Genomic DNA, 25,882 nt, shown 5'->3' on the forward strand with positions numbered 1-25,882 from the left:
ACTAGCATCAAAGCTTCCCAAATTTATGCAAAAATGTTCTGGATGGAATTTGGTTCTCAAATTTTAACTAGTTATAGGTAACATCTCAAGAATCATCCTCTCAAAATTTCAAGTCAAACAGATCCCTGGATAATGTTTAACAAATCAAATACCGAGAGCAAAGATTATCGCACAAACCTAGTTGTCAACAATGAACGTCCTGGCTTTTCAGATTTATCATATTTTTTTCTATTTAGAATTAGGATGTGCCTCTTTTACCTAAAATCAATGACATATTGGACTTTTCAGATATAAAATTTCAATTAATTTGGAAAGGTATTTTGATCACAATAAATTTCCCAATCCAGAGCAATTTACAAAATATTGGTAGCAAGATAGAAACCTAAAGATTTCAAGAAAAGACACAACTACTAGACACAAAGGAATTTGCAATGCAAGAGACTTACTAATGATCAAATAGTAAGTTTATAACTAAAAACTAAAACAAAAAATGCACCAAAAGCTTATACAACTTTATTTTCATATGAGATATTTTTACAAACACTTGGTGTGCAACTCATAAAAATTTCATCGAACACCTTAAATACACAACTAATCATAGAATTATTTTTGACAAATGAAAGGAGAAACATGACAAGACAAAAACCAAATAGAAAACTAAATCAAAACAATACAAACACTCAATACTAGACTCCAAACATTAAGAAACTCATTTCGTATTATCAAGAACACAAGAAAAAATAGCAATAAAAAACTAAAACAAAAATCAAAATGAAACTTGGTAGATTATGATTCGAACTCAACTAGGAACACAAAGAAACACCAATACTTGAAAACTGATAAATCTACAACAATTAAAATGGAAATAATTGAACCATCCATGAGGAACGTGAAAAACAACAAAGAACAAACACGGTATGGTTTTGTTCAACCAAGACAAAGAAAACAATCAAGAACTTATCTCTTTTTTTATTTTTTATGAAGAAACTGAAGCTCTGAGTACCAAATGATGGATTTCTCCCTCTCCTTCCTAAGTTCTTTGGTTGTAGATGTTGAACCAAGTGTGTTCAAGCTTTGAAGAATCCAAACCCTTTAAAGGATAATGAAAGGCTAGTTGTGCTTGCTGTTGCTGAGCTGTCTTTTAGTTAGGATCTGGGGTAGATTTTATGTATAATCCACTCTTGATTAAATCCAAAGCATAAGCATTCTCAATCCTTTTAAAAGAAAAGTTTTTTTGAAACTAAGGGAAAAACAACCTGTTGTTTTGTCGAAACAATCGATTGTTTTATACTTAGGAGTTTTTAGAAAGGTTGAAAACTGTTTTCAATGGTTGACTTGCTGTCAAAACCAAAACAACCGATTAAATCGTGGAAACAACCGATTGTTTGTTTTGGTACCATAACAGAAAACTGTTTTGTGCTTTAACTGAGCATTAAATGATTTTCTAACTGTTTACGCTCCAGTTTTTAATGCTTTGACCAAAATTTAAATGCAATGAATAGTTTGTTAAGATTTGATAACAAACAACAACTTTGAATATATACAGAAAAATAGATTTGAGTTTTTCAAGAGATTGAGATTTTGAAAATTTGAGAATTGCTTAGAGATTGAGTTTGATCAAAGAGTGTGAGATAGGATTTTTCATCTTGTATTGATTTCAGATTTGTTCTGTAACAAGTGTAATCCTTTGTATCTGTTGAAAGAACCTTGTGTGTTTGCTGAGAAGTGTTGTGTGTTCTTGAGGGGATCAAGATCAGCATTCTTAGTGTTGTTGTGTTTGACCAAAGGAAGTATGTGTCTTGAGGGGATCAATGTCACTTCTTTGGTTGTGTTGTAAGTGATATAGGGTTGATTGCTTAATGGATTCCCCAGTGGTTTCTGGGAAGACTGGATGTAGCTCTGGGTTTAGAGTGAACCAATATAAACCTTTGTGTGCATTCTCTCTATCCTTAATCTCTTTAATTTCAGTTTTGATATTTGTGAACTGGTATAAACAACCGATTGTTTCTGCGAAACAACCGATTGTTTTTCTGGTGCTGTGGTTTTTGCTTTGTGTTTTGGCAAATTGATTTCCTTATCAACTGTTTCTTGAAGTAATTTCATTCTTGACTTAAAAGTTTGCGATAACCCTCTTTAAACCATTCACCCCCCTCTAATTTAAAGTCATACATTCTTACAGTAGATGGTTTGAATGATTGGAAAAGATATGGCAGCGAAAGATTTCAATGAAAATGGGTAAGAATATGAATGAGTTTGGGTTTGGAGAAGGGTGTTAGGAAAAAGGTTAGGCCAAGTTTCTAACTTTTCTAAGGCTTCTACACTTAGAGAGTGAGAGAAAAGAGAAGTGAGACTTGAGAGAAATTTTGAAAACCATTTAGGCTGAGATTCATTACTCAATTAAAGTTTTATGTTTACAATAGAAGAGCTTTTTATTTATAGAGTCAAAAGTGACTAATGGAGCTCGAAAACTCTCCATTCATGGAATGACATGTGGCTCCTAAAAAACTTCATTCATGAGTTGCCATGTATCCATGTACCCCAAAGCTTTCCATTCAATATGTGACAAGTTGCACAAGAAGAGGAGAAGGCAAGTAGTAGGTGCCCCCATTGCACCATGTGGAAGAAGAATAGTAACTTTGGGAAAAGAAAGGAAAACGAATCCATGTAGGTGTCCATGTGGTGCCTATGTGGATGACAAGTAGACTTCCCTTCAAGCTCTTCAATTCTAATATAAAATTTGTCCCAAATACAAGGCCTAAAAAGTCTAATATAGAATTTTAAAAACTGAATTAGAAAATCCTAATTACTCTATACAAATTTACAAGGCTTCAAAAAGATAATCTTTTAGAAAATAATCTTCTATTCAATACTTCTTTTTCTTCTGAGTTTGATGATTTAGGTGGTTGGGAAGGTCCTCCATCGTCACCTCTCTTTAGGGTAGTATTTTTTTTTGTCTTGGTGAATTATTGTTCAAGTTACTTTCGGTGACTTTAAGAGTTAAGGAAGAACTTCTAAAATAGTGAAAACTCTTGTTAGAAGAGGCAATTTGAGAGGTGGAAAAAAATCCACACAAAAATACTTCAAAACAAATTAGTGACGAAATTTCCATCACAAACACCAAAAATTCGTAGCAAAATTCTTTCTAACATGAGCTTGTATGCTTAAGATGTTTTTGTTACGAAAATTTGTGTTGTAACTTGTAATTTTCTATTTTTGTGTATTTTCTTTTATTTCTTGGGTGTCTTGGGAAAATGTCTTTGAAAGTAAGTCTTATAATAGAAATATGTTAGACTCGTGAAAGTGTTTCAAGGGGCTCACAATTATCACTTGGACTTTCACACTAGGATTTGTCTAATTTACTTTGAAGTTTATTTATTTTAAAAATTTTATGTTAGTAATCTTAATCTATGGCAATAACTAGCATCTCATTTCTACACACTTAATAAACCTTCCTTTGGTCCAAATAAAGGCACATGAACATACTCACTTGAAATTTTTTGTGAAAATCTATCACTCCATATTATTGAAAACCATTCAAAATCTTGAAAATTTTATTTTGATAAAAAATGAGTGACCATTTTAGATATTGTAAACATTCTAGTGTGCATGGAAGCTACAAGGATAATAATGAAGAGTTAAATCTAAGAGATGAGATTAGAATCTTCAAAAAAAATTAGAAAGAAAACTTGAAAAAAGAGATGATGCAACTAGGAGAAGAGATGCGAAAGTTAGGAAAAAAGATGAGGATTTGAAAGACATGTTAGTTCAATTCATGAAACAAAAATAACAATCTAGGAGAAAACATGGAAAGAGTTCACAAAGAAGACAAGAAACACTATAAAGATTCTAAGGTAGAACTTCCTCCCTTCTATGGAAATAATTTTTTTGAAGGATATTTATATTAGAAGATGAAGGTTGAGAAACTTTTTTATTGTCACTAAGTAAATGAAGAGAGAAAAGTGTCAATGACTACTTTAAGTTTTCAAGAATATGTTATGTTTTGGTGAAAACAAAGGTAATATGATGTTGCAATTAGAAAAAAAAAATCAAAAATATTGAAATGCCATGAATTAAAGGCTTGCATTAGAAGAAGCTTTGTTTCGCCTTCTTATGAGAAAAAAAAAACACAAAGAAGAAATGAAACAAAAGAAAATTTATAGTTGGAGAAAAAAACTTAATAAGAAGAGATAACGAGTTTAGAAAAAAGTACAAGCTCTTATTAAAGAAGGAAGAGAAAGAAAGAATAGAAAGAGATGAGAAAGAAAAGAGATAAAAGAGGAGGAAGAAGAGATGTTAGAAAAACTAGAAAAGATTAAGAGTCTCTTATAGCACCCCCTACAAACATAATTAGGGAAATATCCTTAAAGGGGGATTGCATACTTTGGACTCTTCTTTTCATTCAAAACATAATTCTAACTTTTCTTCTCAAAATTATATAAAAAAAAAGTACTTTGTCTTGTTATTTCATAGCATAAAGCAATGGCAGAAACTAAATGAAGAAACAAATATTTCCAAAGTAACACCTTAAGTTTTTCACATAAAACTCTTCCAAAAATAAAGGGCATTGTTTCTTTACTTTTTTTTCTTTATATGCACTTGTCTTAATTTTCTTTTAATAAAGAATTTTATTATGCTTTTGTTTGATGTTTATTGTAGATTGATATTTGACTCGGGAGGGTGAAGGTGTAGTGATGCAATCCAAGCCAACAAGGAGATGACCAAGAACTCAAATTACCATTCACACTATGAGAAGTCATTTCAACTTTCAAGTGAAGATCCCGCCAAGGATCTAGCAGACCTCACCAGAAGGAGAAATGGGCAAAGACCATAACATCAAATGTACTTCCTTATGGTATTCTTAAGAATAATTCAAGTTGTAAACACAAAAAAAGATAAGAATATATTAGATAATTTAAAATATTTTTAATCAATTAAAATTTACTTAGCTTTTATTAAAGAATTCAAAACTCTAAAACAAATTTAAATTAAAACCTATAAAAAATATTATATAAACAACTCAAAATCACTTTTAAAAAGTAAGATTAGTAATCTAACAACACATTCTTCACCAAGCTCATATAGTTGGAGACATCAAGTTTTCCAACGATAAACTTTGTTTTACTTTTTAGTTCTAACAAGTTTTTATTTTCTCCTACATATTCTCACACCTCCTCTCTAATTCTCACAAATTCACTCCCTCCTCTCTCCACAAATCCCCTCCAATCCAAACACAACATAAATTTCAAGTTCTCTCATCTTTCTAAGTCTTGCATATGTGTAAGGACAATATCTTGTGTTTTTTTATGAGTTTGAGTTCATAGTAATGTATTTATTTATTGTAGTTGATTTTCTAGAAGCAATTTAGAATATTTTTGAGTATTCTTAACTCATTATCCTATTCATAATTTAGTTACCTAATCTACATACTTGGCCCACTCATCATCCTTAATTTTCTTAATTTCCACATAAAATTTATAAAATATTATCTTTCATACCAAGAAATCATAATTATTGAGAATATCAAATCTTAAAAATCATAATTATAAAAATGATTAAAATATATTTAATCTGTACCTATATATAAAGGGGATTTTCCTCTTAACTTCTATTTTATTTTATTCAAAATTTATCCTTATACATATATTTTATTTTCTTATTTTAAAAATATATGAGAGGAGATCTTTATCATTTTGTGATTTCTTTATTTTTAAAAACTAAATTTTGAATTTTTGAATTTTAAATTTTGAATTTATAATTTTAAATTTTAAATTTTAAACTTTGAATTTTAAATTTTAAATTTTGAATTTTAAATTTTGAATTTTGAATTTTAAATTTTGAATTTTAAATTTTAAATTTTGAATTTTAAATTTTAAATTTTAAATTTTGAATTTTAAATTTTGAATTATGAATTATGGAGTAATTGTAAACATAATTCAAAATGTTTTGAGTCACTCCTCTTTTCACTTATTTAATCAAACATTTTCCTTCAAATCTCATTCTTCTCCATTTCTTCTTCAATGGTTGAGAAAAACCCCGATGGATCTAAGAAGTGAATCTTATTTCCCAAAAGTGTAATGATGTGTAATGATCAAAGAAAAAAGAAGAAGAAAGTTTCATGCTTTCAACACAAAGAACTCTTTCATTCTTCTTAGGTATGCACATTCTCTTCTTCACTTTTTCCAACTTCTTTGTTACACTTGTTATGATTATATATTATTTATAATTATATTTATTTGTCTCTCATTTCTCCTCTTTTTTCTCTGCAAATTTGTTCTTATTTTCCTTGCAAATTTGTTCTTTCTTATATATATGTGTGCATTTTGCAATTTATTCATAATTGACATTCTTTCGTAAGAAACAAAATTTGTAAAGAATGAAACACTTAGAATGATGATTAATAACTCGCATTCGTTAAACCAATTCGCACAAAGATATAATGATTTTACATAATAGTGATGATAATGACATTTTTTTTATTCATAATGTACTATAAATTTCTATTGTTAATATAAGTGTGCGAATAATAACATTGTTTAATATATAAATGAAAAAAAAAGAAATGCAGATACACAGGCGCTCTCGCGCCTGTATTCCTACTAGTTGATGATAAATATAATTACAATTCTTCATATAAATTTATTAAAAGCATAAATTATATATTTGTAAATAAATTTGATTATCTAACAATTATGATAATTTGATCACAATGATATTTTTTTACTCAAAGAATACATTTTGATCTTTTCATTCAAATAAATTTTGAAAATAACATAATAATCATGTCAATTTTTTTTAATTTGAAAATGACCACTCTCCTTTTCCCCCCTAAACAATTATTGTAAATAACATATAAATTCTAAAAATCGTTGGATGAAGAATTTTCATTCATAGAAACATAGTTTTTTTTATTGGTATATAATTTTTGTTTACAAATCTCAGATATTTAAGAAATCAGTTTTTTTATTCGGAACAACGTAGCAACATAACAACAAATCAATCATTGTTTAAACATGAAGATTTTTCAATTTTTGAATGTTTGAAAATACATTGGTGCGCGTGTCTTCTCCATATTGTTTGTATGCATGTGAGCCCAGGACATGGGAGGGAACGCGCGCTCACTTATCTGCGAATTCAAACTTTATTCTCTCTTTCCCTCTTCGCTCTATCACACACTCTCACCCACCAGATCCATTTTCACAAACCCTAAATTTCTCCTTCCGACATTCACACACTACAATCTTTGATTTAACGTATGAACGAGGATTGCAATTCTGGAACAGCGTCGCTGTTGTCCTCCCTCACAAATTCCAAGGTCGGTTTTTTTTTTTCTTTTTTTTTCGATTCTTGCTTTCAAATCTGAATCTTCTCATTCGACCTTTGTGTTTCAGATCGCGGGAGAGAAGCGAGGAATCACTCACGCTGAGCACAACGCTCGTAAACGAGTCAAGATGAAAGATCTTGGCTCCCTTGCTCACTCAGAGGGTAATTTCGCGTTTCAGCCAAACTACGTCGTTTTAGCTTTTCACAAGCATGCATTTTTATCGCCAAAGGATTCAGCTTTTCATCTAAATATCCGATTTAATTATTGTTTTTGTTTTGTAAAATTCAATCCCACATACTTGCATTTTAGTCTCAATTTTAATTTGGGATTTCAATAAATATTGTTCAGAAACTAATAGCCGTTATTCGGAGTTTAAAATCAAGAAGGAAAACACTGTGCAGTGGTCGTTGGGTGCCTTGGAATCTTCTCAACAAGGGAAAATAGGAAGGAACGCGTTGCCGGAAGAGGTGAATTTTGCGGATAGGCCTCTGGATCTTAACGCTGAAGCAAACAAGAGCGGGGGCTATGTTGAAGTTACCGAAGAATCTTTGACTGAGAAGCAAGATAAAGGACATGGTACTTTAGTAGTTTCTAGGGGAATTAATGTGGATCTGAATGCAGAAGATGTTTCAAGCTCTGTGAATTTGGATCCTGCAGGTTCCTCTAGAGGGCGCAATTCTCTTAAGTTGAAGGATGTATCGGAGAGTGGAAGCTGTGTTGGACCTTTGGAGGAGAAAGATCCAATGATGAAATGGCAGCAGATGAAGGAATATGGCTTTTGGTCACCCTCTCACGCTGGTATTCCAAAGCCGAAGCAACGTGGGAGGAAAAGTAAGAGTGAAATGCTCAAGAAAAAGATGGAACTTGCAAAGAGGGAACAGGTTAACCGATTTACCAAGATTGCTGCTCCAAGTGGACTGCTGAATGAGTTGAACCCCGGAATTATAAATCATGTTAGGAATAGAAAACAAGTTCTTTCAATTATTGAGAATCTTGTAAGGTCTGAAAAACATGAAAGCACAAGCACAGCGAGCAAGCAAGCAGCACATCGAATACATGGAAGTTTAGAAGCTAGTAAGAGGGATCAAGAAAATGTGGCCGAGGAAGGGGTCCTACCTAGCTCTTCAGGGAACAAACAACCAAGAAAGTTTCCTGTAACAATGAATGATTCTTCTTCCCTGATTTTGGAGGGTAAAGTTTGTGATCATGACACAAGCACTGCAGAGAAAGGAAGTCTTAAAAGTTGTATGACGCAGTCAACGAATATTATGGAGGATGATGTTTTGGCTCTGAAATTGTCATCTGAAACTAGGGCATCAATGAGTTCTACCAATTTGTCAAACGATGAATCTTCTAATGTCACAACGGTTTCATCTCTTTCCCTAAAAGGCTTGTAACCATTTCCCTCATGCTTGTGCTTTATTATGCTCAGTTTACTTTTTTGTCTCCTTTTATGCTTGTCTTTTCATGTAATGCATAATTGATGCAAGGGTTCTTAATCTTATTAGAGTTTAAAAGCTAGCAATGAACTGATGTGGTCTGAAATTAGTTTTTTACACTACACTTGAGTAGAAAATGTTATACATTTGGTACCATAAGTAGTTGTTCAGTGATAGATTGGGATACTGAAGAAAGATTCCTTAAAATAGATTCTTCCTTGTGCCTTTGCTGATATGGGTGGTTCTGTGTTTTCCAGCTGCTACTGTTGCTTCTCAATGGTTGGAGCTTCTGCATCAAGATATCAAAGGACGCCTTTCAGGTAAAGCCATATATCTAATTCATTTTGCCAGGTTTTGTAGGTAAGCTGCTTACATGTTATTTTTTGTACTTTTTTCTATAATTCCCAGCTTTGCGACGAAGTAGGAGGAGAGTTCGATCCGTTATCACTACTGAGTTACCTTTACTTATATCAAAGGAATTTGCTAATAGCCAAGATTGTGATCCTTACACTATGAAAATGTTTGCGGGACTTCCCACTAGCCAAATTGCAGATATGCATGGGTCAAGATGGACTGCTTTGTTTAATCATATGGATGAAGCACTTTCAAAAGAGGAAAAACAACTAGTGAGTGCATAAGAGACAACATCTTTTTAATATTTTTGTGGTTTTCTCTAGACTTCTTTCGGTTCAGTAATTTAGTAAATGCTATAATATATGAGAAATTATGGGGGATGGAATAGGTGTTTGTACAAGCTAAGTAAGGTATTGTGGGGGATGGAATAGGTGCGCATACAAGAAACGTAAGGTAGTGGTTGGTTTGTTTTCTGTTTATGTTCTTAGTATGTTTTCAGTAGGATTATAAACTGTGATACAGGTCTCAAAAACCTGTTTTTGCCCTTGAAATAACTATAACTAGCTTTGTTTTGAGTATTCTCCCCATTTTTTCTAATGCACTTTTGTTGATTCAGAAATATAATAGGATGAAGCACTTTCAAAAGAGGAAAAACAACTAGTGAGTGCATAAGAGACAACATCTTTTTAATATTTTTGTGGTTTACTCTAGACTTCTTTCGGTTCAGTAATTTAGTAAATGCTATAATATATGAGAAATTATGGGGGATGGAATAGGTGTTTGTACAAGCTAAGTAAGGTATTGTGGGGGATGGAATAGGTGCGCATACAAGAAACGTAAGGTAGTGGCTGGTTTGTTTTCTGTTTATGTTCTTAGTATGTTTTCAGTAGGATTATAAACTGTGATACAGGTCTCAAAAACCTGTTTTTGCCCTTGAAATAACTATAAATAGCTTTGTTTTGAGTATTCTCCCCATTTTTTCTAATGCACTTTTGTTGACTCAGAAATATAATAGGATTTGAAATCCTGCTTCCTTGACTATTTCTATAAAGTATTACCTTTGTTTTGATCTCTGTTCCTTCGCACTTTACAAGACTTATTTTTCTTGTCTTAATGAGTATAATGGCTGCAATTTAGTTCAAATTTATTTTATTACCTTTTATGGGTTTGTTTCTGTTGATCGTTATTCTATTTTGGCTGTTGTAACAAACAAATACTTTAGTGTGAATCTGGCTGAACATTGAGAGCTTTATTTAGTTGCCAGATTTTTGCACCATTCCTGCAAAGGGATGGAGTTTGCCTGGAGATAATTAATTAGATGCATGCTAAGCTTCTTTGCTATAAATTACATTCATTTTTTTGTTTATTTTTATTTTTTAGGGAGTGGGGTTGAGTATTTAATTTTTTAGCTATTAGAATCAAAATCAGGACTGCCCCTTTGATTATCTCTTTTCAGTTTAGTGCCTTCGACCTTTTAGTAGCGATTTAGTTTAAGATACCAGCAAGTTTCTCGGTTGGTGTTAAGTGACTTCAAAATAATGCATTATTTAAATTTCTGACCTTGTTGGTTAGCAACTTAGCATTGGATCTCGAATTATATGTATATCAATCAAGTGCAGAAAATCCTTATTAATTTCTCTCTCTAATTTGAGGGCAGTTGATGGAAATCAATGTATGTTTAACCATATATAGTTTTTCTTTCTTAATTGTTTTATTACTTTAACTTTCACTTTTATATTTTGATATATATTTTCTATTTCTATAAGCAGGCATTAATTTCATAGTAATGGTCTTGACTTTAAATATTGAACTTAGGAGATGTTAATTTGTGTTATGGTTTTTGGGTAATTTGTTAGCTACAATTTTTTTATTTTATAATTTTGAAACTCTGAAATTTATCTTAGGAAATTCTCAATTTGAAGTTAGAAAATCGATTGAACTTGTATACTCAATGACACCAAATATAAGTTCTGATCTTGGTAGAATCGTAAACATATGTATGATATATTTGACTTCTCCTTGGGCTAGAACTTTTGCACTTCCAAAATCCCATAGCTTCACTTGGTGAGTAAGAAGACTAAAAATATACTGTTGGATCCTCTTACTCACCAAGTGAAGCTATGTGATTTTGGTAGTGCAAAAGTTATGGTTCAGGTGAAGCTAATATATCGTACATATGTTCACGATTCTATCAACACCAAAACTTATTTTTGGTGCCACTAAGTATATAAGTTCAATCAATACAAGTTCTTTTAGGCTAGCCATTATTTCCTAGTGAAAATGTTGTTGACCAGCTCGTACATATAATAAAGGTGCTTGGCACACCCACTAGAGAGGAACGTCATATGAATCCTAACTACAATGACTTTAGATTTCCACATATAAAAGCACACCCATGACACAAGATATTCCACAAAAAAGATACCTTCGGAAGTTATTGATCTTGCATCCTGGGTTTTGCAATTCCAAGTCTTAGGTGCACTACGCTTGTGCTCATCCTTTCTTTGATGAACTCCGAGAACCCAATGGTCGTCCATTACCCCCTCTATTTAACTTCAAATAAGAATTAACCGGGAGTTCATGAAAGAAAGGATGAGCACTTGCTTCAAGCGCATTATACCTAAGATTTGGAGAGTATCAGAATGCAAGATCAATAGCTTTTGGACGCATCTTTTTGTGGAATATCTTGTGCCATGGATGTGCTTTTATCTGTGAAAACCTAAAGTCATTGTAGTTGGGATTCATACAGTGTACTTCCTCTTGAGTGGGTGTGCCAAACACCTTTATAATATGTATGAGCTGGTCTACACAACCAACGGATCAAAATTGATTGTACTTGTATACTTAGTGACACCAAATATAAGTTCTGGTCTTGATAGAATCGTAAACATATGTATGATACAATGACTTTAGATTTCCACATATAAAAGCACATTCATGGCACAAGATATTCCACAAAAAAGATACCTTTAGAAGCTATTGATCTTGCATCCTGGGTTTTGCAATTCCAAGTCTTAGGTGCACTACGCTTGAAGCACGTGCTCATCCTTTCTTTGATGAACTCCGAGAACCCAATGGTTGTCCATTGCCCCCTCTATTTAACTTCAAATAGGAATTAACCGGGAGTTCATGAAAGAAAGGATGAGCACATGCTTCAAGCGCATCATACCTAAGACTTGGAGAGTATCAGAATGCAAGATCAATAACTTTTAGACGCATCTTTTTGTGGAATATCTTGTGCCATGGATGTGCTTTTATCTGTGAAAACCTAAAGTCATTATAGTTGGGATTCATACCGTGTACTTCCTCTTGAGTGGGTGTGCCAAGCACCTTTATAATATGTATGAGCTGGTCTACACAACCAACAAATCAAAATCGATTGAACTTGTATACTTAGTGGCACCAAATATAAGTTCTGGTCTTGATAGAATCGTAAACATATGTATAATATATTGGCTTCCCCTTGGGCTAAAACTTTTGCACTTCCAAAATCCCATAGCTTCACTTGGTGAGTAAGAAGACTAAAAATATACTGGTGGATCCTCTTACTCACCAAGTGAATGTGATTTTGGTAGTGCAAAAGTTATGGTTCAGGTGAAGCTAATATATCGTGCATATGTTCACGATTCTATCAAACATCAAAACTTATATTTGGTGCCACTAAGTATTTAAGTTCAATCAATACAAGTTCTTTTAGGCCAGCCATTATTTCCTAGTGAAAATGTTGTTGACCAACTCGTACATATTATAAAGGTGGTTGGCACACCCACTAGAGAGGAACGTCGTATGAATCCCAAATATAAAAGCACACCCATGACGCAAGATATTCCCAAAAAGATGCCTTCGGAAGCTATTGATCTTGCATCCTGGCTTTTGCTATACTCTCCAAGTTTTAGGTGCACTGTGCATAAAGCATGTGCTCATCCTTTCTTTGATGAACTTTGAGAACCCAATGGTAGTCCATTTCCCCCTCTATTTAACTTCAAACAGGAATTAAAAAATACACCCTTGAAAAATCATCAATTGTAGAGATCCAAAAAAATGTCTTTTGACTTGGACACTTAATCGATATTTGTTGTATGCGTGTCAGTGTCTGATATGTGTTAGACCATTTAAAAGGTGTGTTTGAGCTTCATAACATATGATTGCTTGCTATAGTGTCTAGGTACCAACAATTGTCTTCAATTCTTTCATTATTCGTGCAAGCCATCAATAAGGTGTCACCTTCTAATAACCTCTTGTGGAGCTTTCTCCTCTTTGAATGTTGTTGTTGTCATAGGGCCTCCAACATCGTCTTGTTCATGTTCTTCATCATGACCTCTTCCTTATCCTCAATCTCCACCGCAACCTTGTCCTTGTTGGCTTTGATTATTGTGACCTTTGTGGGTTGAATCAACTTGCATCTAAGTAGTTGCTCTATGATCCCTTTCTTATTTTCTAAATGTTGCTCAATAGTCATAGCTTTCAAGTTTTTTGTTTATGCGATGATGACAACAAAAACTTCAAACTTTGTATCAAATGATCTAGGAGATTTCTCCATAATTTATTCATCATCAAACTTTTCACCATTTTTCTTATGTTGATTAGTGACCATTAAGACTTTAGAGAAATAGTCGGATATGATTTCACATTCTTTCATATGCAATGTTTCAAAGTTTGGTTTTTTTGAAGACGTACCTTATTCACAGGATTTGCTCCTTTGTATGAGGTTTGAAGCTTCTCCCATGTTTCTTTTGTTGGCTTTGGTTCCTAAATCTTCACAAAGGCATCATACTCTAATCCTCAATAGATTAGATAGAGAGCCTTCTTGTCTAGAGGTCATCCCTATTCTTTAACTCGATATGACCTCTTGGTGTCTCCCAAGCATCTAGCGCACCAAGGAGAGCATTAATCTTGATGCTCCATTTGTCATAGCTGCTCTTGTTGAGAATTAGGACTAAGAATGAAATCATGTAGCTACTACTCGCCACCATTTGTTGCTAGTTCCTCAACATGTCATCTTCACACACCTACATTAAATTGATGCAGCTTTGTCATTATTGACATTGTTAGCTTTAGCAACCAATTGATTGATATGTTCACTAGGTCTCTCAAAGATGTTGGGTGATAACATTTATAACAAACTTGACTTAGATACATATGCTCTAGCTTGAGAGAGAGTGTTAAATATATGATTGCATTAAATAGGGAAATATGATATTTGATTACATCAAATAGGGAAATATCTTAGCAAATATTTCTCATTTATTGATTTTGTTACTTGTTAGTTTATCTCTTCTTCATTATATATAAGAACACACGTGTCTACAAAACATACAATTACAAGCAGTCCTTTTAATAAGGTTTTAGCAGTAAAGAGAATATTTTGGAATGGGAGAGATTTGAATTTTTGATGAAGAGGGTATTATACAATTGATCACTTATTGTTTATTTTGCTTAATACAGAGTCTAGGAAAGCTACCCACTAATACTAGTGGCTTCTCATAAACCAATACTTAGGATTTTGCCAACACTACCTAGGAAGATGCCAAGTTACTGAGAAACAAGTTTGTGCTTTTTCCTTCATCCAAATCTGAACTTTTCCTTGTTGGTAATTTCAGGAGTGTTGGTTGAATCAAGTGAAAGAAAAACAATTGCTGTGTGACCAGGGCATTCAACATGTAAACTGGAGTGTGGCTTTTGGTTTACAGCAGCTGGGAAATTCTGAAAAAAATTCCAGGTAAATGTGTTAATCACATGTCATAAAATTATGTTCTATTGATGTTGTTGACTTGGTACTTTTGGTCAGGTTGTGTATCTTTAAACTAGAAAGACACAAAGATAACATCCCAATATGGACTTTATCAGTATTTGGAATTTAGGAGAGAACAAGACTTCTGAAAAAATAAAGCAAATTTAATTTGTTGTGAGCCATCTATGCTCATTATAAATTAGTGAAATAAAATTGATATAATATTTTAAAGGAATAAGAATAAAATTGAAGTACCAAGCATCCTCTTGAAATTTATTTCAAGGCAAGCTGATAAATGTTTGCATATAATGGCTTTTGATCTCCATTGAGATTGTGTGTCTATTTTTGCTATTGAACTGAAACAGCTTTATGCATTTTCAAGAAAGACTACTAATTCTGTTCCCTCATGCATACTTATGCACTGTACTGGAACTTTTGTTCCTGTGAAAATTATCACTTTCTCTACCTAGGGAATTACGTACCTTAAGTTTGTTGCTTTATTATGTGTTCAATTTTCAGTTTAGATAAGTGAAATACCTGGGTTTTCCTTGTCTTTTATCACGGATGTTTGGTTCAGTTTAGATTCTGTTCAATATACGTTTTACCCATGTTTAATTTCCCTTGCCCTGAATTTTTTATGGTAATCATATATTTGATCTGGACAAATTAATCTGTGTTTATCTTTGAAAATGAGTCTTGGAAACACATTTTTGAGTATTTTTGTGAATACTATCTGTGTGAAGTTTAGAAGCAATAAGCCATTTACAGATTGTATTTTTGCCCCTATTTTCCCCTTTTAAACATGCATTAAAAATTGTCCAGAATTTTATACCAATGTAAAAAATCTGCTTTCTACAATAATGATCAGAAATTTGACAATTTTGATATTGTACAAAGTGTAGATCATCGACATTTAATAGCTCCGAGAAAGAGTTAGCGGTGAATGCTGCTGCTGCTTCCATATATTCAACGTGTAATTTTCTACTGTCCGAGCGCTGACCTGTATCTGACTTAGAGTTCATGCATCTAATTATGTCATATCTTTTTTTTTTCGCACTTTATGAATTACTATCAATTGCTAGAAAATGTCATGGGCACGTAGAAAAAACTAAAATATAGGCCCTAATGTACGAGACTCTTGATAACTATTATGGTTGTAATTTAAGTTGTGGAATATAATTTATTTATACTTAGTAAATTTGAATTTTGATACCACATTACTGAACCATTTTCGTTGATCATAAGAATACTCTCTTTTAATACAATTCGTTTAGGTTCTGTTTATTTACTGATAAAATTAGAAGTGATTCTATAATTTGAAGAGAACTCAAGGTATGTTATTTAACATCAAAACTCATTTTTTTTTATAATGTTTAAAATTTAGACCAAACCCCCACAACCCAAGTTCATCTTTGAATATCACAAGATTTGTAATAGTTTCCTAAAATCGTTGAAAGTAAAACGGAAGGTTTTGTATTCCAAATTTAAATTTTGCCATAATTAGGTTTCTTTAAAATTACTTAAACCATTAGACTCAACTAATCATTGCTTTGAGCCAAATAAATTATTTTCTTAATCTCGAATTCTTATTCTAAAGATTAGTTTATTTTCAATGGACTAAGACTATTTACAAATCTCTTTAATTTACACTAGTCTTAATCTCTTTATGAGATTAGGACTAGTGTAATGAAGATTTACAAAGTTTAAACACAACCCAAAAAGCTAGACGTTCTAAACAATTGAATCTTTTCTACATAAAGTTGTTGTATACATCTTCGTCTTATAGTCCTTTCAAAAAGATGATCATTTGAAGCTCGAAACAATAATACTTGATGTTGCATAAATTTTGCCATGCATAACTTCATTGATTTTGCATAGATGCTCGAAAAGGAAACAACTAATTTGATAGATTTTTGTGTATTGAATGTTAAATTTACTTATGGAAACAAACAAACTTGTAATATTTTGTAATAAAAGCAAACAATTAGAATTAAACAGAATCATGAATTTGAAAAACTTCTATATTCAAAAGCTTTTTTGAATGTTGTATTTCGAAATCTTTTCAGTCTTGAATATTTTAAAAACATTAAAGCATATATTTGGTGTTAACTCATTAAAACAAGATTAATACGAGGTTTGTAAACGTTTAATAATCATTTAAGTTCTTAGGAAACTTTGGGAAAACAAAGTAAACTTATTCTAAATAATTTGATTACATAGATCGTAAGCGAAAACAATACCGTGTAACATGTAGAGTGTTGTGAGATTGTCTAACGAGTTTAACATTGTAAAACCCCTTACATATTTAATAGTTTGAGATTGTCTAACATGTTTAGCATTGTGAGATCGTCTAACATGTTAATATTATATACCGTCTAACAAGATTAACTTAAATTGCACATGAAATAAAACTTTATTAGAAACCTTTACACAACTTATAGTTTTTCTTATTTTCAAAATCTCATAGATTTTCTTATACACATAAGACCATCTAGTAGAGTATTAAATCATCTAAAGATAACTAGACCGTCTAATGTTTTAATACTAATGATCTTTCTTGTAATCAGGTTTCTTGTAATGATTTTCTTGATTGAATTAATTGCAAAGAGGGGGTGGCTCCTAATCAGGTTTCTTGTAATGAATTTCTTGATTGGATTAATACCAATGATCTTTCTTGTATGCCTTTTATTGGATCTTGTTATACTTGGTTAATGGAAGGAGAGGGCAGCATAAAATTCATAGAAGACTGGATAGGACTTTATGTAATGTAGTGTGTTTGGATGAATGAGATTCTTGTACTTATCAGGTTCTTGTTAGAAATTGTTCTGATCATTCCCCTATTCTTGCTAGTAATTCTTTAAGGAAGGTTATCAATTTTTGTTTCTTATATATGTGGCTTCAGGACACTTCATATATGAAGCTTATTCATGATTCTTGGGCTAATAAGGTTGTTGGTTGTCCTATGTTTATTTTGCAATATAAGTTAAAAAGGTTGAAAATTAAGCTCCGAGACTGGAATAAAAATTCTTTTGGTAATGTTCACAATGCATTTCTTCTTAAGCAGGGTCTCCTCCTTGATATTCAACAAAATTTAGAGACTACTAGTTTGTCTGATATTGATGGGCTTCTCTATCAAGAAAAGATTGCTAAGGAGGAGCTTGATCATGCTCTTCACTATCAATATTTGTTTTGGAAAGAAAGGACTAAGATGTTACGGTTTAAAGATGGGGATCGAAATACTGCTTTTTTCCATGTTATGGTCAAGAGGAGAAATAATTCTAGTGAGATTCATCGTCTATAGATTGATAATGAGGTTATTGAGGATCCTAAACTCATTGAGGATCATATTTTGGACTTTTTTTTTATGCTGAGTCTATTTCTAATGTTCTGGATATAAGTAATATGAAAGATTTTATTGGTACTTATATTCTTGAGCTAGATTCCTATGAGGAGAATATGATGTTGATTAAATGTCCTGATTTTTTGGAAATCAAGAATGTTGTTTCTAATCTGAATGGTAATAGTGCTTCTGGTCCTGATGATTTTGGTGGCATTTTCTATCATTCTTGTTGGGAAATTATTGGGACAGATGTTTGCAATGCTGCTCAACAGTTTTTTAAACAAAACTGGGTTCTCCTTGGAATGAACAGTAATGTGGTATCTCTTATTCCTAAGATTTAGGGAGCTGACTCCATTAAAGATTACAGGTCCATTGCTGTTGTTAATTTCTAATTTAATATCATTTCCAAGATAATGGCGGATAAGCTTGACTTGTGGCTGCTTGAATCATTTCTCCTAATCAATATGAGTTTGTGCAGGGTAGACAGATTCACGATTACATTGGTATTGCTTTTGAAGCTATTAACATGCTTTCTAAAAATGTTAGAGGAGGTAATGTGGCTTACAAAGTTGATATTCATAAACCCTTTGACACTCTGAGTTGGAAGTTTTTATTATTAGTTTTGACACGTTTTGGTTTTCACCCCTCGTTTTTCGGTTGGATTAGTACAATTCTCCGCATCTATGCGTTCTATTAGAATAAATGGCAGTTTGGTGTATTTTTTCCTTGCAGTAGAGGTGTCAGACAAGGTGATCATTTGTCTCCTTTACTTTTTTGTCTTCCAGAGGAAGTTCTTAGTAGAGGTATCTCTAAGCTTGTGAATGATAAGAAAATTCTACATATGGCTAGTCCGCAAGGTTATCTCACTCCCTCTCATATTTTATATGTTGATGAGATATTTGTTTTATGTAGGGAAGATCATAAGTCTCTTAGAAATTGTAGTATTTTTCTTAAAACATATGATGATTTTTCTGGTCAATATGTTAATAATTCTAAGAGTAGTTTTTTCATTGTAGATAATTCTGCAAGATTTGTTACCAAAATTTAACGTATTCTTTATTGTAGTCATGGTTGTTTCCCTTTCAATTATCTAGGAGTGTCTATCTTTATTGGTGTTCCAAAGTGTCGATTTCTTCAACCTTTGGCTTATAAAGTCAAATTGAAGCTAGCATCTTGGAAAGGTAAATTCCTTAACATGATGGGTCGGATTCAGTTGGTCAATATGGTGATTACTGGATTTCTAGCTTATAGCTTTAATATGTATAAATGACCTGTTTCACTTCTTAAGCAAGTTGAACAATGGTGTCGAAATTTTATTTGGACTGGTGATATTCTGAAAAAAAGGCATAGTTACCGTGAATTATGATACAATTTGTTCTCCTCTTGAGAATGGAGGTTTGAAGATTGTCATGAAAATAATGCATATCTTCTTAAGCTTGCTTGGAATTTTGCTTATAACAATAAGCCTTGGTCTTTTCTCCTGAAAGACAGGGTTCTTAAATCAAAATACGAGTTTACAATGGTTTACAGATCCTCATCTCTTTGGCTTGGAACTAAACAGTTTTATTCTACTAAACTTGATTATTCTTCTTGGACTGTTGGAACAAGTACTTTTATTAATTTTTGGAATGATAAATGGTGTTTTACTACTTCTTTTTAGCAAATATTGCAAGGTTATCTAATGGTGCTAGCATTCCGGATACAGTCTCTCAGCTTTGGACAAGTTGTGATTGGAACATTCACTTGTCTTTACAACAAATGCCTAATTGGAGTCTAGATCTGGTTGTTCACTCTTAAATCGGCTAGGACTTTTTTCTTGGAACCAGGAGTTCCTTATGGTTGGGGTAAACTCATTTGGTCTTCATCTATTCCGCCTTCCAAAACTCTAATACTTTAGAAAAATTTTCATGGACGGCTTCCTACAGATATGCATATTCATAATAAAGGTTTGCATATATGTTCTATGTGTACGCTTTGTGAAAAGCACGAGGAATCTATTCAACATTTATTTTTTGAATGTTCTAATGCTTTGCACATTTAGAGTTGGGTTCAACAAATTTTTCTTACTTCTCATTTCTATAATAAGGGTGATCTTTTCTTTTATTAAGAGTGATGGGTTAAATTGATTAAGCTTACCGTGATAACTTTTTCTATTTGGATGATATGACATATGAGGAATTATGCTAGATTTCAGGATAAGATTGATGTTTCTAAGGCTATTTCGGTAATTAAAGATTTAACTTGTCTAGTGGAAAATTCGTCTAAAGCTTCAAATGAAGAATGATATGTTGAATTTCAATGTGATTAAGTTTTTTGGTATTAATACTCGTATTGGTAAAGCTTTTCGTCCTCTTCCTGTTAGATGGGAGTTCCCTTCACCAGGCTAGGTTAACATTAACGCTAATGGGACTGCTAGGGGATATCCTGGTTTTGCTACTTGTGGAGGTATTTTTCGTGGGAGTATGTGGGAGTTTATTGGTGCTTTCTTTGCGTTTCTTGAAGTTCAAACTGCTTTGGTTGCTGAGTTTTATGGAGTTATACATGCCATGGAGAAAGCTCAAAAGATGAGGCTTACTAATGTATGGTTTGAATGTGATTCTGCCTTGGTTTGTGCTGGGTTTACTGTTAGGAATAATGTTTTATGGATGCTTCATAATCGATGAAATACTTGTCTTAATTACTGTGGGAAAATCAGGTTTAGAGTTTCTTATATTTTTCGTGAAGGGAATGTGTATGTTGATAAGTTGGCTAATTTAGGATTTATTTATAGAGAATAATTTCATTGGTATAATATGTTTCCATCTAGTATGTTCTTAGAATTCTTTATTATTAGGTATAGTCTACCTATCTATAGTTTTTGTTAACATATGAGTTTTGGTCTAGTCCCCCCATATTTTTTTTTGTATTTTCTTTCTTTTTTCCTTTTTCTAATAATACTTTTTTCATGTGATGACAGATGATTGTTGTTACTTGAAGTGTCAGCCTAGCTGAGATGTCAAATTGCATAGTGATGCATAACATGAAAGCTTTTATAAAAAAAAAGTAAACTTTTATCACTTATGATAATATAATGGGTAACCATGTACTAGAAGAATGAATTCTTCAATTAGGGATTTTAGTATTGTCAAAGCTTTTTCACATGGAGCAACTATGAATGTTGGCTTCTTGGAGCAACATGTGGTGGGATTCTTTTCAATATTATAGAGTTGTTTTTCTATTTCTGTTGTTAGACACACTAATAAGAGAGTGCTTAAGAAACCCTTTACATATCTCATTCATTTAAAAGTGATTTTTACAAGAAATAAGAATAGTCTCTCTTGCATACTAACCTAAGATATGTGCAACTTGTAGTGCACGACGCTTCCAAGACTTATTCAAGACCGACGAAAAATTGTCTTGAAAAAATGTGAGACTTCAGCCTTCTATTCATATTTTACATGCCACTTTTGCTAAATGAAAACCAAAAGTTTGTCCAAATATATTTCTACAAAATCCTAAAAGTTACAAATAAATAATGTACAACGCAATTTTTACAAGAAATTTCTAATATTTTACTCTCCAGATTAAAAGGATTTTCTTTTTTTAAGTTTTATCTTCTTCTATTCTTTTTAAGTCATGATCATGTGGCGGGAAATGCTATTTAAATTGCTTATCATACGAAACAACAAAGTAAATGGATTAAAAGTGATAAAAGCAAGTATAATTTAAGTATTTGCTACTTTTACCATTGTTTCTTAGAGGCTTTTGAATAGATGATTAAATACGACTCTTAAGGAAATGAGATTTAAAAGAAGGTATTAGACATGTTGACTTCCTTGCTGCTCAAAGTATTAGGTATCATAATAATAGTTGGTAGGGTGTTCTGCTCCTTTTTCTTAGTATTGATGAGATAAATATCTTCTACCTTTTTATAGGTTTCTTTAGTTATTGAAGACGAGTTTAGTTTGGCTCCATCATGTATATGATTTTTTTACAAATTGAGATTATAGATAGCATCGTACTTGCTTTACTAAAAAGGAAAAAAAAAAGATGACTATCGATAACAGAAGGCTGAGATATATATGGTCGTCATCTTGCTCAGCGGGGAAAAATATTGATAAAAATTTCTCCGTAATTTAAAATTAAAAATGTGAATCACAGCCGCTGTATGAACTCCAGAATGTAAAGGAGAGTATAATTCAGTTTTTAAAAGTTTAAAATATATCCCTATTTCATAGTAAATAATTTATACCTAATTTTGTAATTGCGTTGCAATGCGTGCTGAATCGATTCCCTCAGTATGATAAAAGCTTCGTATATAACATAACATGGCATTAATAGTCATCTACCTAATCTAAAATAATTACATGACTATACTAAGAATTGTTCCTGAAGCTATGTGTACAAGTGTTCTTGAAGCAGACTAAATATGCAGCTTAGGTATATCCTCCAGCCAATTTACACATACCACGGAGATCATTCTGAGTAAACTTGTGACTGAAATCTGACCAGAATTGCTCTCTTGATGATATTTAGTGGGAATGCTCTAGAAAACATGAATGCAAACAAGACTTTATAGGAATAGCTACCAAAATAGTTCCGGAAATGACCACATTATGAACCTTGCAAAAATGTCAGACTCCAGAAATTCAATATGAGCAGCCCTCCCAATTAAAGAGTTTAAATTCTTGCCGTAGGAATTGGCATCAAAATTAACATCACATCGGATGAAAACTCGACGTTCAGAGGGATTGGAACGAATTTGGTCCAAACAAGCATTGAGCATCTCTAGGAACACTCTACCCTTCTTCGAATTGTCATGTGAAGCAGCCTGGCATGACTCAATTCTAGCAGAATGGTAAGGCACATAACCATCCTGAAAAATTTAATTATTTAACAGCAAACCAAATAAATCCAAGTAAAATCCATAATAAGACAGGGATGAGAAAAGAAAAACGCAGAAATTGAAAGAGGATTTCCTTAACTTAACATACACATAAGGTTCCTTACATATTTAAGGTCTGTTTACTTTGAATAAATATTTTTTTTGTTTTTATTTATAGTTTTCACGTTTAATTGCAAAAATGCTATCTTATTTCCATTTACTTTTTGTTGACAGACTTGTTATCCTCAAAAATAAAATAAAATAAAAAAAAGTGAAAATAACGTCACATTTTTACTATCAAAAGTGAAAGCAAAAGCATTTTCTGAAACCAAACAACCACTTAGTATTTTATTTGATCTAAATTAGGAACGATAAAATATTTCCAACAAAATCTTACTACTTTGAGTATAAAGTTCATCTTCCAGCATATAGTTCTAACAAAATGAAAAATCCAGAAACCTTGTTTATTTGCCATTTGAATTCATTTCAGATGCACCATGATACTAGAGACGTAATATTTATTAAGAAATAGATTATCAAACTTCGCATGCATTTATATATGCGACAGAGACCATCTATCTAGTCCAATTTAAAATACCAATATTATACCTAAATGCAAGTGTACATTCACTGTTAAGAAATGATAGTAAAAGGCGTGTCAGGAAATGATTTCAAGAGTCAGAAGAGAAGGGAAACCTGAGGGGAAGAGAGCAAGATTATATGTCTAAAATGATCCAAGGTCTTCTGCTGAAAACGAAGAGAATGTGAAGAAATATTAGAATCTCATTATCTAATTAATGAAGCTACACACAATATATGACCCAGGCCTTAGAAGAAAAAATATGCTCCTCTTCAGCTTTGGGACTTCGCAAAGAAATTCTTAACTTTCAATTTAGAACACAAATTTGAACATTGTCTTAGCCGCTTCAATACAGTTTTTATTACAATGCATCTTAACTAACACTCCTGCTCATATATTTTCCAACCATTAATTCATAAATCCTTTGGTAGAATTATTTGTATGAAAATAGCCAATCGACATTAACTCATCAACTTCTGAACAGTGCACAAAACATTGTCCTGGTTGCCAAAATGAAAGTTGAGGGTTATAAATGACAAGTGTTTAGTGTTAATTACATTGGAAAAGGGAAAATATGGCACACAAAATGTTTTGCTTTGCTTTACAGGCCAAGCTGAATCTCAGTTATGGTTACAAAGGAAAGAAAAAGAAAGCTTCACAGAGAGCAACTTTGTGCAATGAGAGAGTTCTAACTAAGGTGGTAAAAGAGAAGATGAGGAGTCAAATCATCCTCCTTGTCAGCACCGTGGAAAGAGGAGTCATCCTCACTTTAGATGTTGAAAGAGGTTATATGCTGCAACAAATGAAAGTAGCTTGGTCATACTGAAAAAATTTGTTAGAAAAAAAAGCAGACTCAAACTAGGGCTCAAGTGGCTGATCAATAGAAGAAGAACGACCAATTATTTGCAGCAACCTGTCTTGCCACCAGCAACAATAGTGAATTTGGTTTATTGACTGTGGATGCACACATCATATGACCTAAGATAAAGAGTTGTTCAAGGAGTTAAAAGTCAGAATTGGCAATGGAGAGTGCATAGTTGAAAAGGAAAGGGCACTATTGCAATTGAAACTTGTCCAGTGATGTGCTTTATGTACCAATATTAATAAAAAATTGTTTAAGTGTTGGCTAGTTGCTTGAAAAAGGCTGCAAAGTTTTCATTGAAGACAAAATATGTTTGATCAAAGACTAGGATGGGTAGAACCTGTTCACTGTCAAAATGAAGGGGAAAAGGTTCTCTTTAGATCTAATGGAGGAGAAGCAAGCTGCTGATTTAAGCTCAGTTAATATCACTGAGCTTGGGCACAAGATAATGACTCATTTTAACCATGTTGCACTGTTAAACATGAAGAAGCACATTATTCTAGAAGGCTTTCCATCATTGTCTAATCTCCATACTGCACTTCGTAAAAGTATGTTAAGGTACAATCAATCTAATCATAGTTCTTCTAAGTGTGTGTTCAAACAGCAAACATGAAATTAGTAGATGTTGAGCCATATGGATTTCACAAGATGTAAATTTAAATTTGTTAGACCATCTACTCTTTTCCAAATGCAAGTACAAATCCCACAATGATTACGATAGTATACCAACATTCTCGGTTTTGGATTCTTGAGAGGGGAAACACTAGAAGGATTCAATGCCAATGAGCCATGAGCAAACCATATAAGATACCAAGAGATCACCTTCGACCCAAAATCTTAGGACAATGAATTTGTGGGTTTTCTTTCATATATACTGCTCATTCTTACTTAGTGTGACACTCAAACTCACTTGGAATCCTAAAACTCAGAGTTTGTAGCTCAACTTGGTGTTGTTAATTATATAAAGGGATGTTCAAATGAAAAGTTGCCTTTTGCATGGCAAGTTGAACGCATTAGAAAAAGATGTAAGCAAAAGACTATCAACCTCTGGTAAAGCAGTGACGCAAGCTCCAACGCTCATTTTCAAGACATTTACTAATAAAAGCTTTCTTACGCAGAAACAACTAGTGGTGCTAAGTGAGCCTACCTGAAATTAAGTGCTCTGCATTCAAATGTATTGAAAAGCTTCTGTAAGTGCAAGATCATAGACCAACTAATAGGCAATAGAAAGAGTGAGCTTTAGTTGTAAAACCTTCACTTTGTGAAGTTTCATTCTCTCTAGCAAGGAGTGTTCATAGTTTATATCCTCTCTTCAAAGTGTTTTTCTTGTAAACTAACAACTTTTTTTGTTGTAGCCAAGAATAACAATAATAGAATACTCGGGAAAGTCA

General features: G+C 32.5%; 2 protein-coding genes and 1 pseudogene across 12 annotated transcripts in view; 2 read left to right on the plus strand and 1 right to left on the minus strand.

Annotated features, from left to right (window-relative positions):
- Positions 1-6,971: 6,971 nt before the first annotated feature.
- On the plus strand, positions 6,972-16,060 carry LOC137813436 (uncharacterized). 2 transcript variants are annotated; one of them, XM_068615683.1, is made up of 8 exons: positions 7,013-7,312; positions 7,389-7,482; positions 7,670-7,897; positions 7,979-8,710; positions 9,018-9,080; positions 9,169-9,386; positions 14,715-14,833; positions 15,748-16,060. In XM_068615683.1, the coding sequence occupies exons 1-8, from the start codon at positions 7,253-7,255 to the stop codon at positions 15,842-15,844; spliced, it is 1,611 nt and encodes a 536-aa protein (XP_068471784.1). In that variant the 5' UTR covers positions 7,013-7,252; the 3' UTR covers positions 15,845-16,060. The 2 variants fall into 2 exon arrangements, with proteins under 2 accessions (XP_068471783.1, XP_068471784.1); XM_068615682.1 differs by having other exon boundaries at positions 6,972-7,312; positions 7,670-8,710.
- On the plus strand, positions 12,454-13,318 carry LOC137815327 (shaggy-related protein kinase eta-like; annotated as a pseudogene).
- Positions 16,061-22,443: 6,383 nt separating the features above from the next.
- Positions 22,444-25,882, minus strand: part of LOC137813437 (uncharacterized) — a 28,804-nt gene continuing 25,365 nt past the window's right edge. For 4 of the 10 annotated variants that reach the window (XM_068615684.1, XM_068615688.1, XM_068615687.1 and 1 more), the window contains exons 16-17: positions 23,746-23,796; positions 22,444-23,040 (exon numbers count right to left, since the gene is read on the minus strand). In XM_068615684.1, coding sequence (XP_068471785.1) covers positions 22,750-23,040; positions 23,746-23,796 — 342 coding nt within the window. In that variant the 3' untranslated portion in view covers positions 22,444-22,749. Of the gene's footprint in view, positions 23,041-23,745; positions 23,797-24,107; positions 24,608-25,882 lie in introns of those variants that run through there. The other 6 variants (XR_011081427.1, XR_011081429.1, XR_011081428.1 and 3 more) reach the window with 3 other exon arrangements.

This window comes from Phaseolus vulgaris, chromosome 1, assembly GCF_000499845.2.
Source record: "Phaseolus vulgaris cultivar G19833 chromosome 1, P. vulgaris v2.0, whole genome shotgun sequence".
In the NCBI taxonomy this organism is placed as follows: domain Eukaryota; kingdom Viridiplantae; phylum Streptophyta; class Magnoliopsida; order Fabales; family Fabaceae; genus Phaseolus; species Phaseolus vulgaris.

What these genes read in the sequence shown, in the direction of transcription:
- LOC137813436 (XM_068615682.1), top strand. Translation starts at nt 7,253, where the DNA reads ATGAACGAGGATTGCAATTCTGGAACAGCGTCGCTGTTGTCCTCCCTC. An exon ending in CCTCCCTCACAAATTCCAAG is followed by an intron (nt 7,313 to 7,388) that starts GTCGGTTTTTTT and finishes TTTGTGTTTCAG; the next exon opens with ATCGCGGGAGAGAAGCGAGG. An exon ending in AATTCTGAAAAAAATTCCAG is followed by an intron (nt 14,834 to 15,747) that starts GTAAATGTGTTA and finishes TACAAAGTGTAG; the next exon opens with ATCATCGACATTTAATAGCT.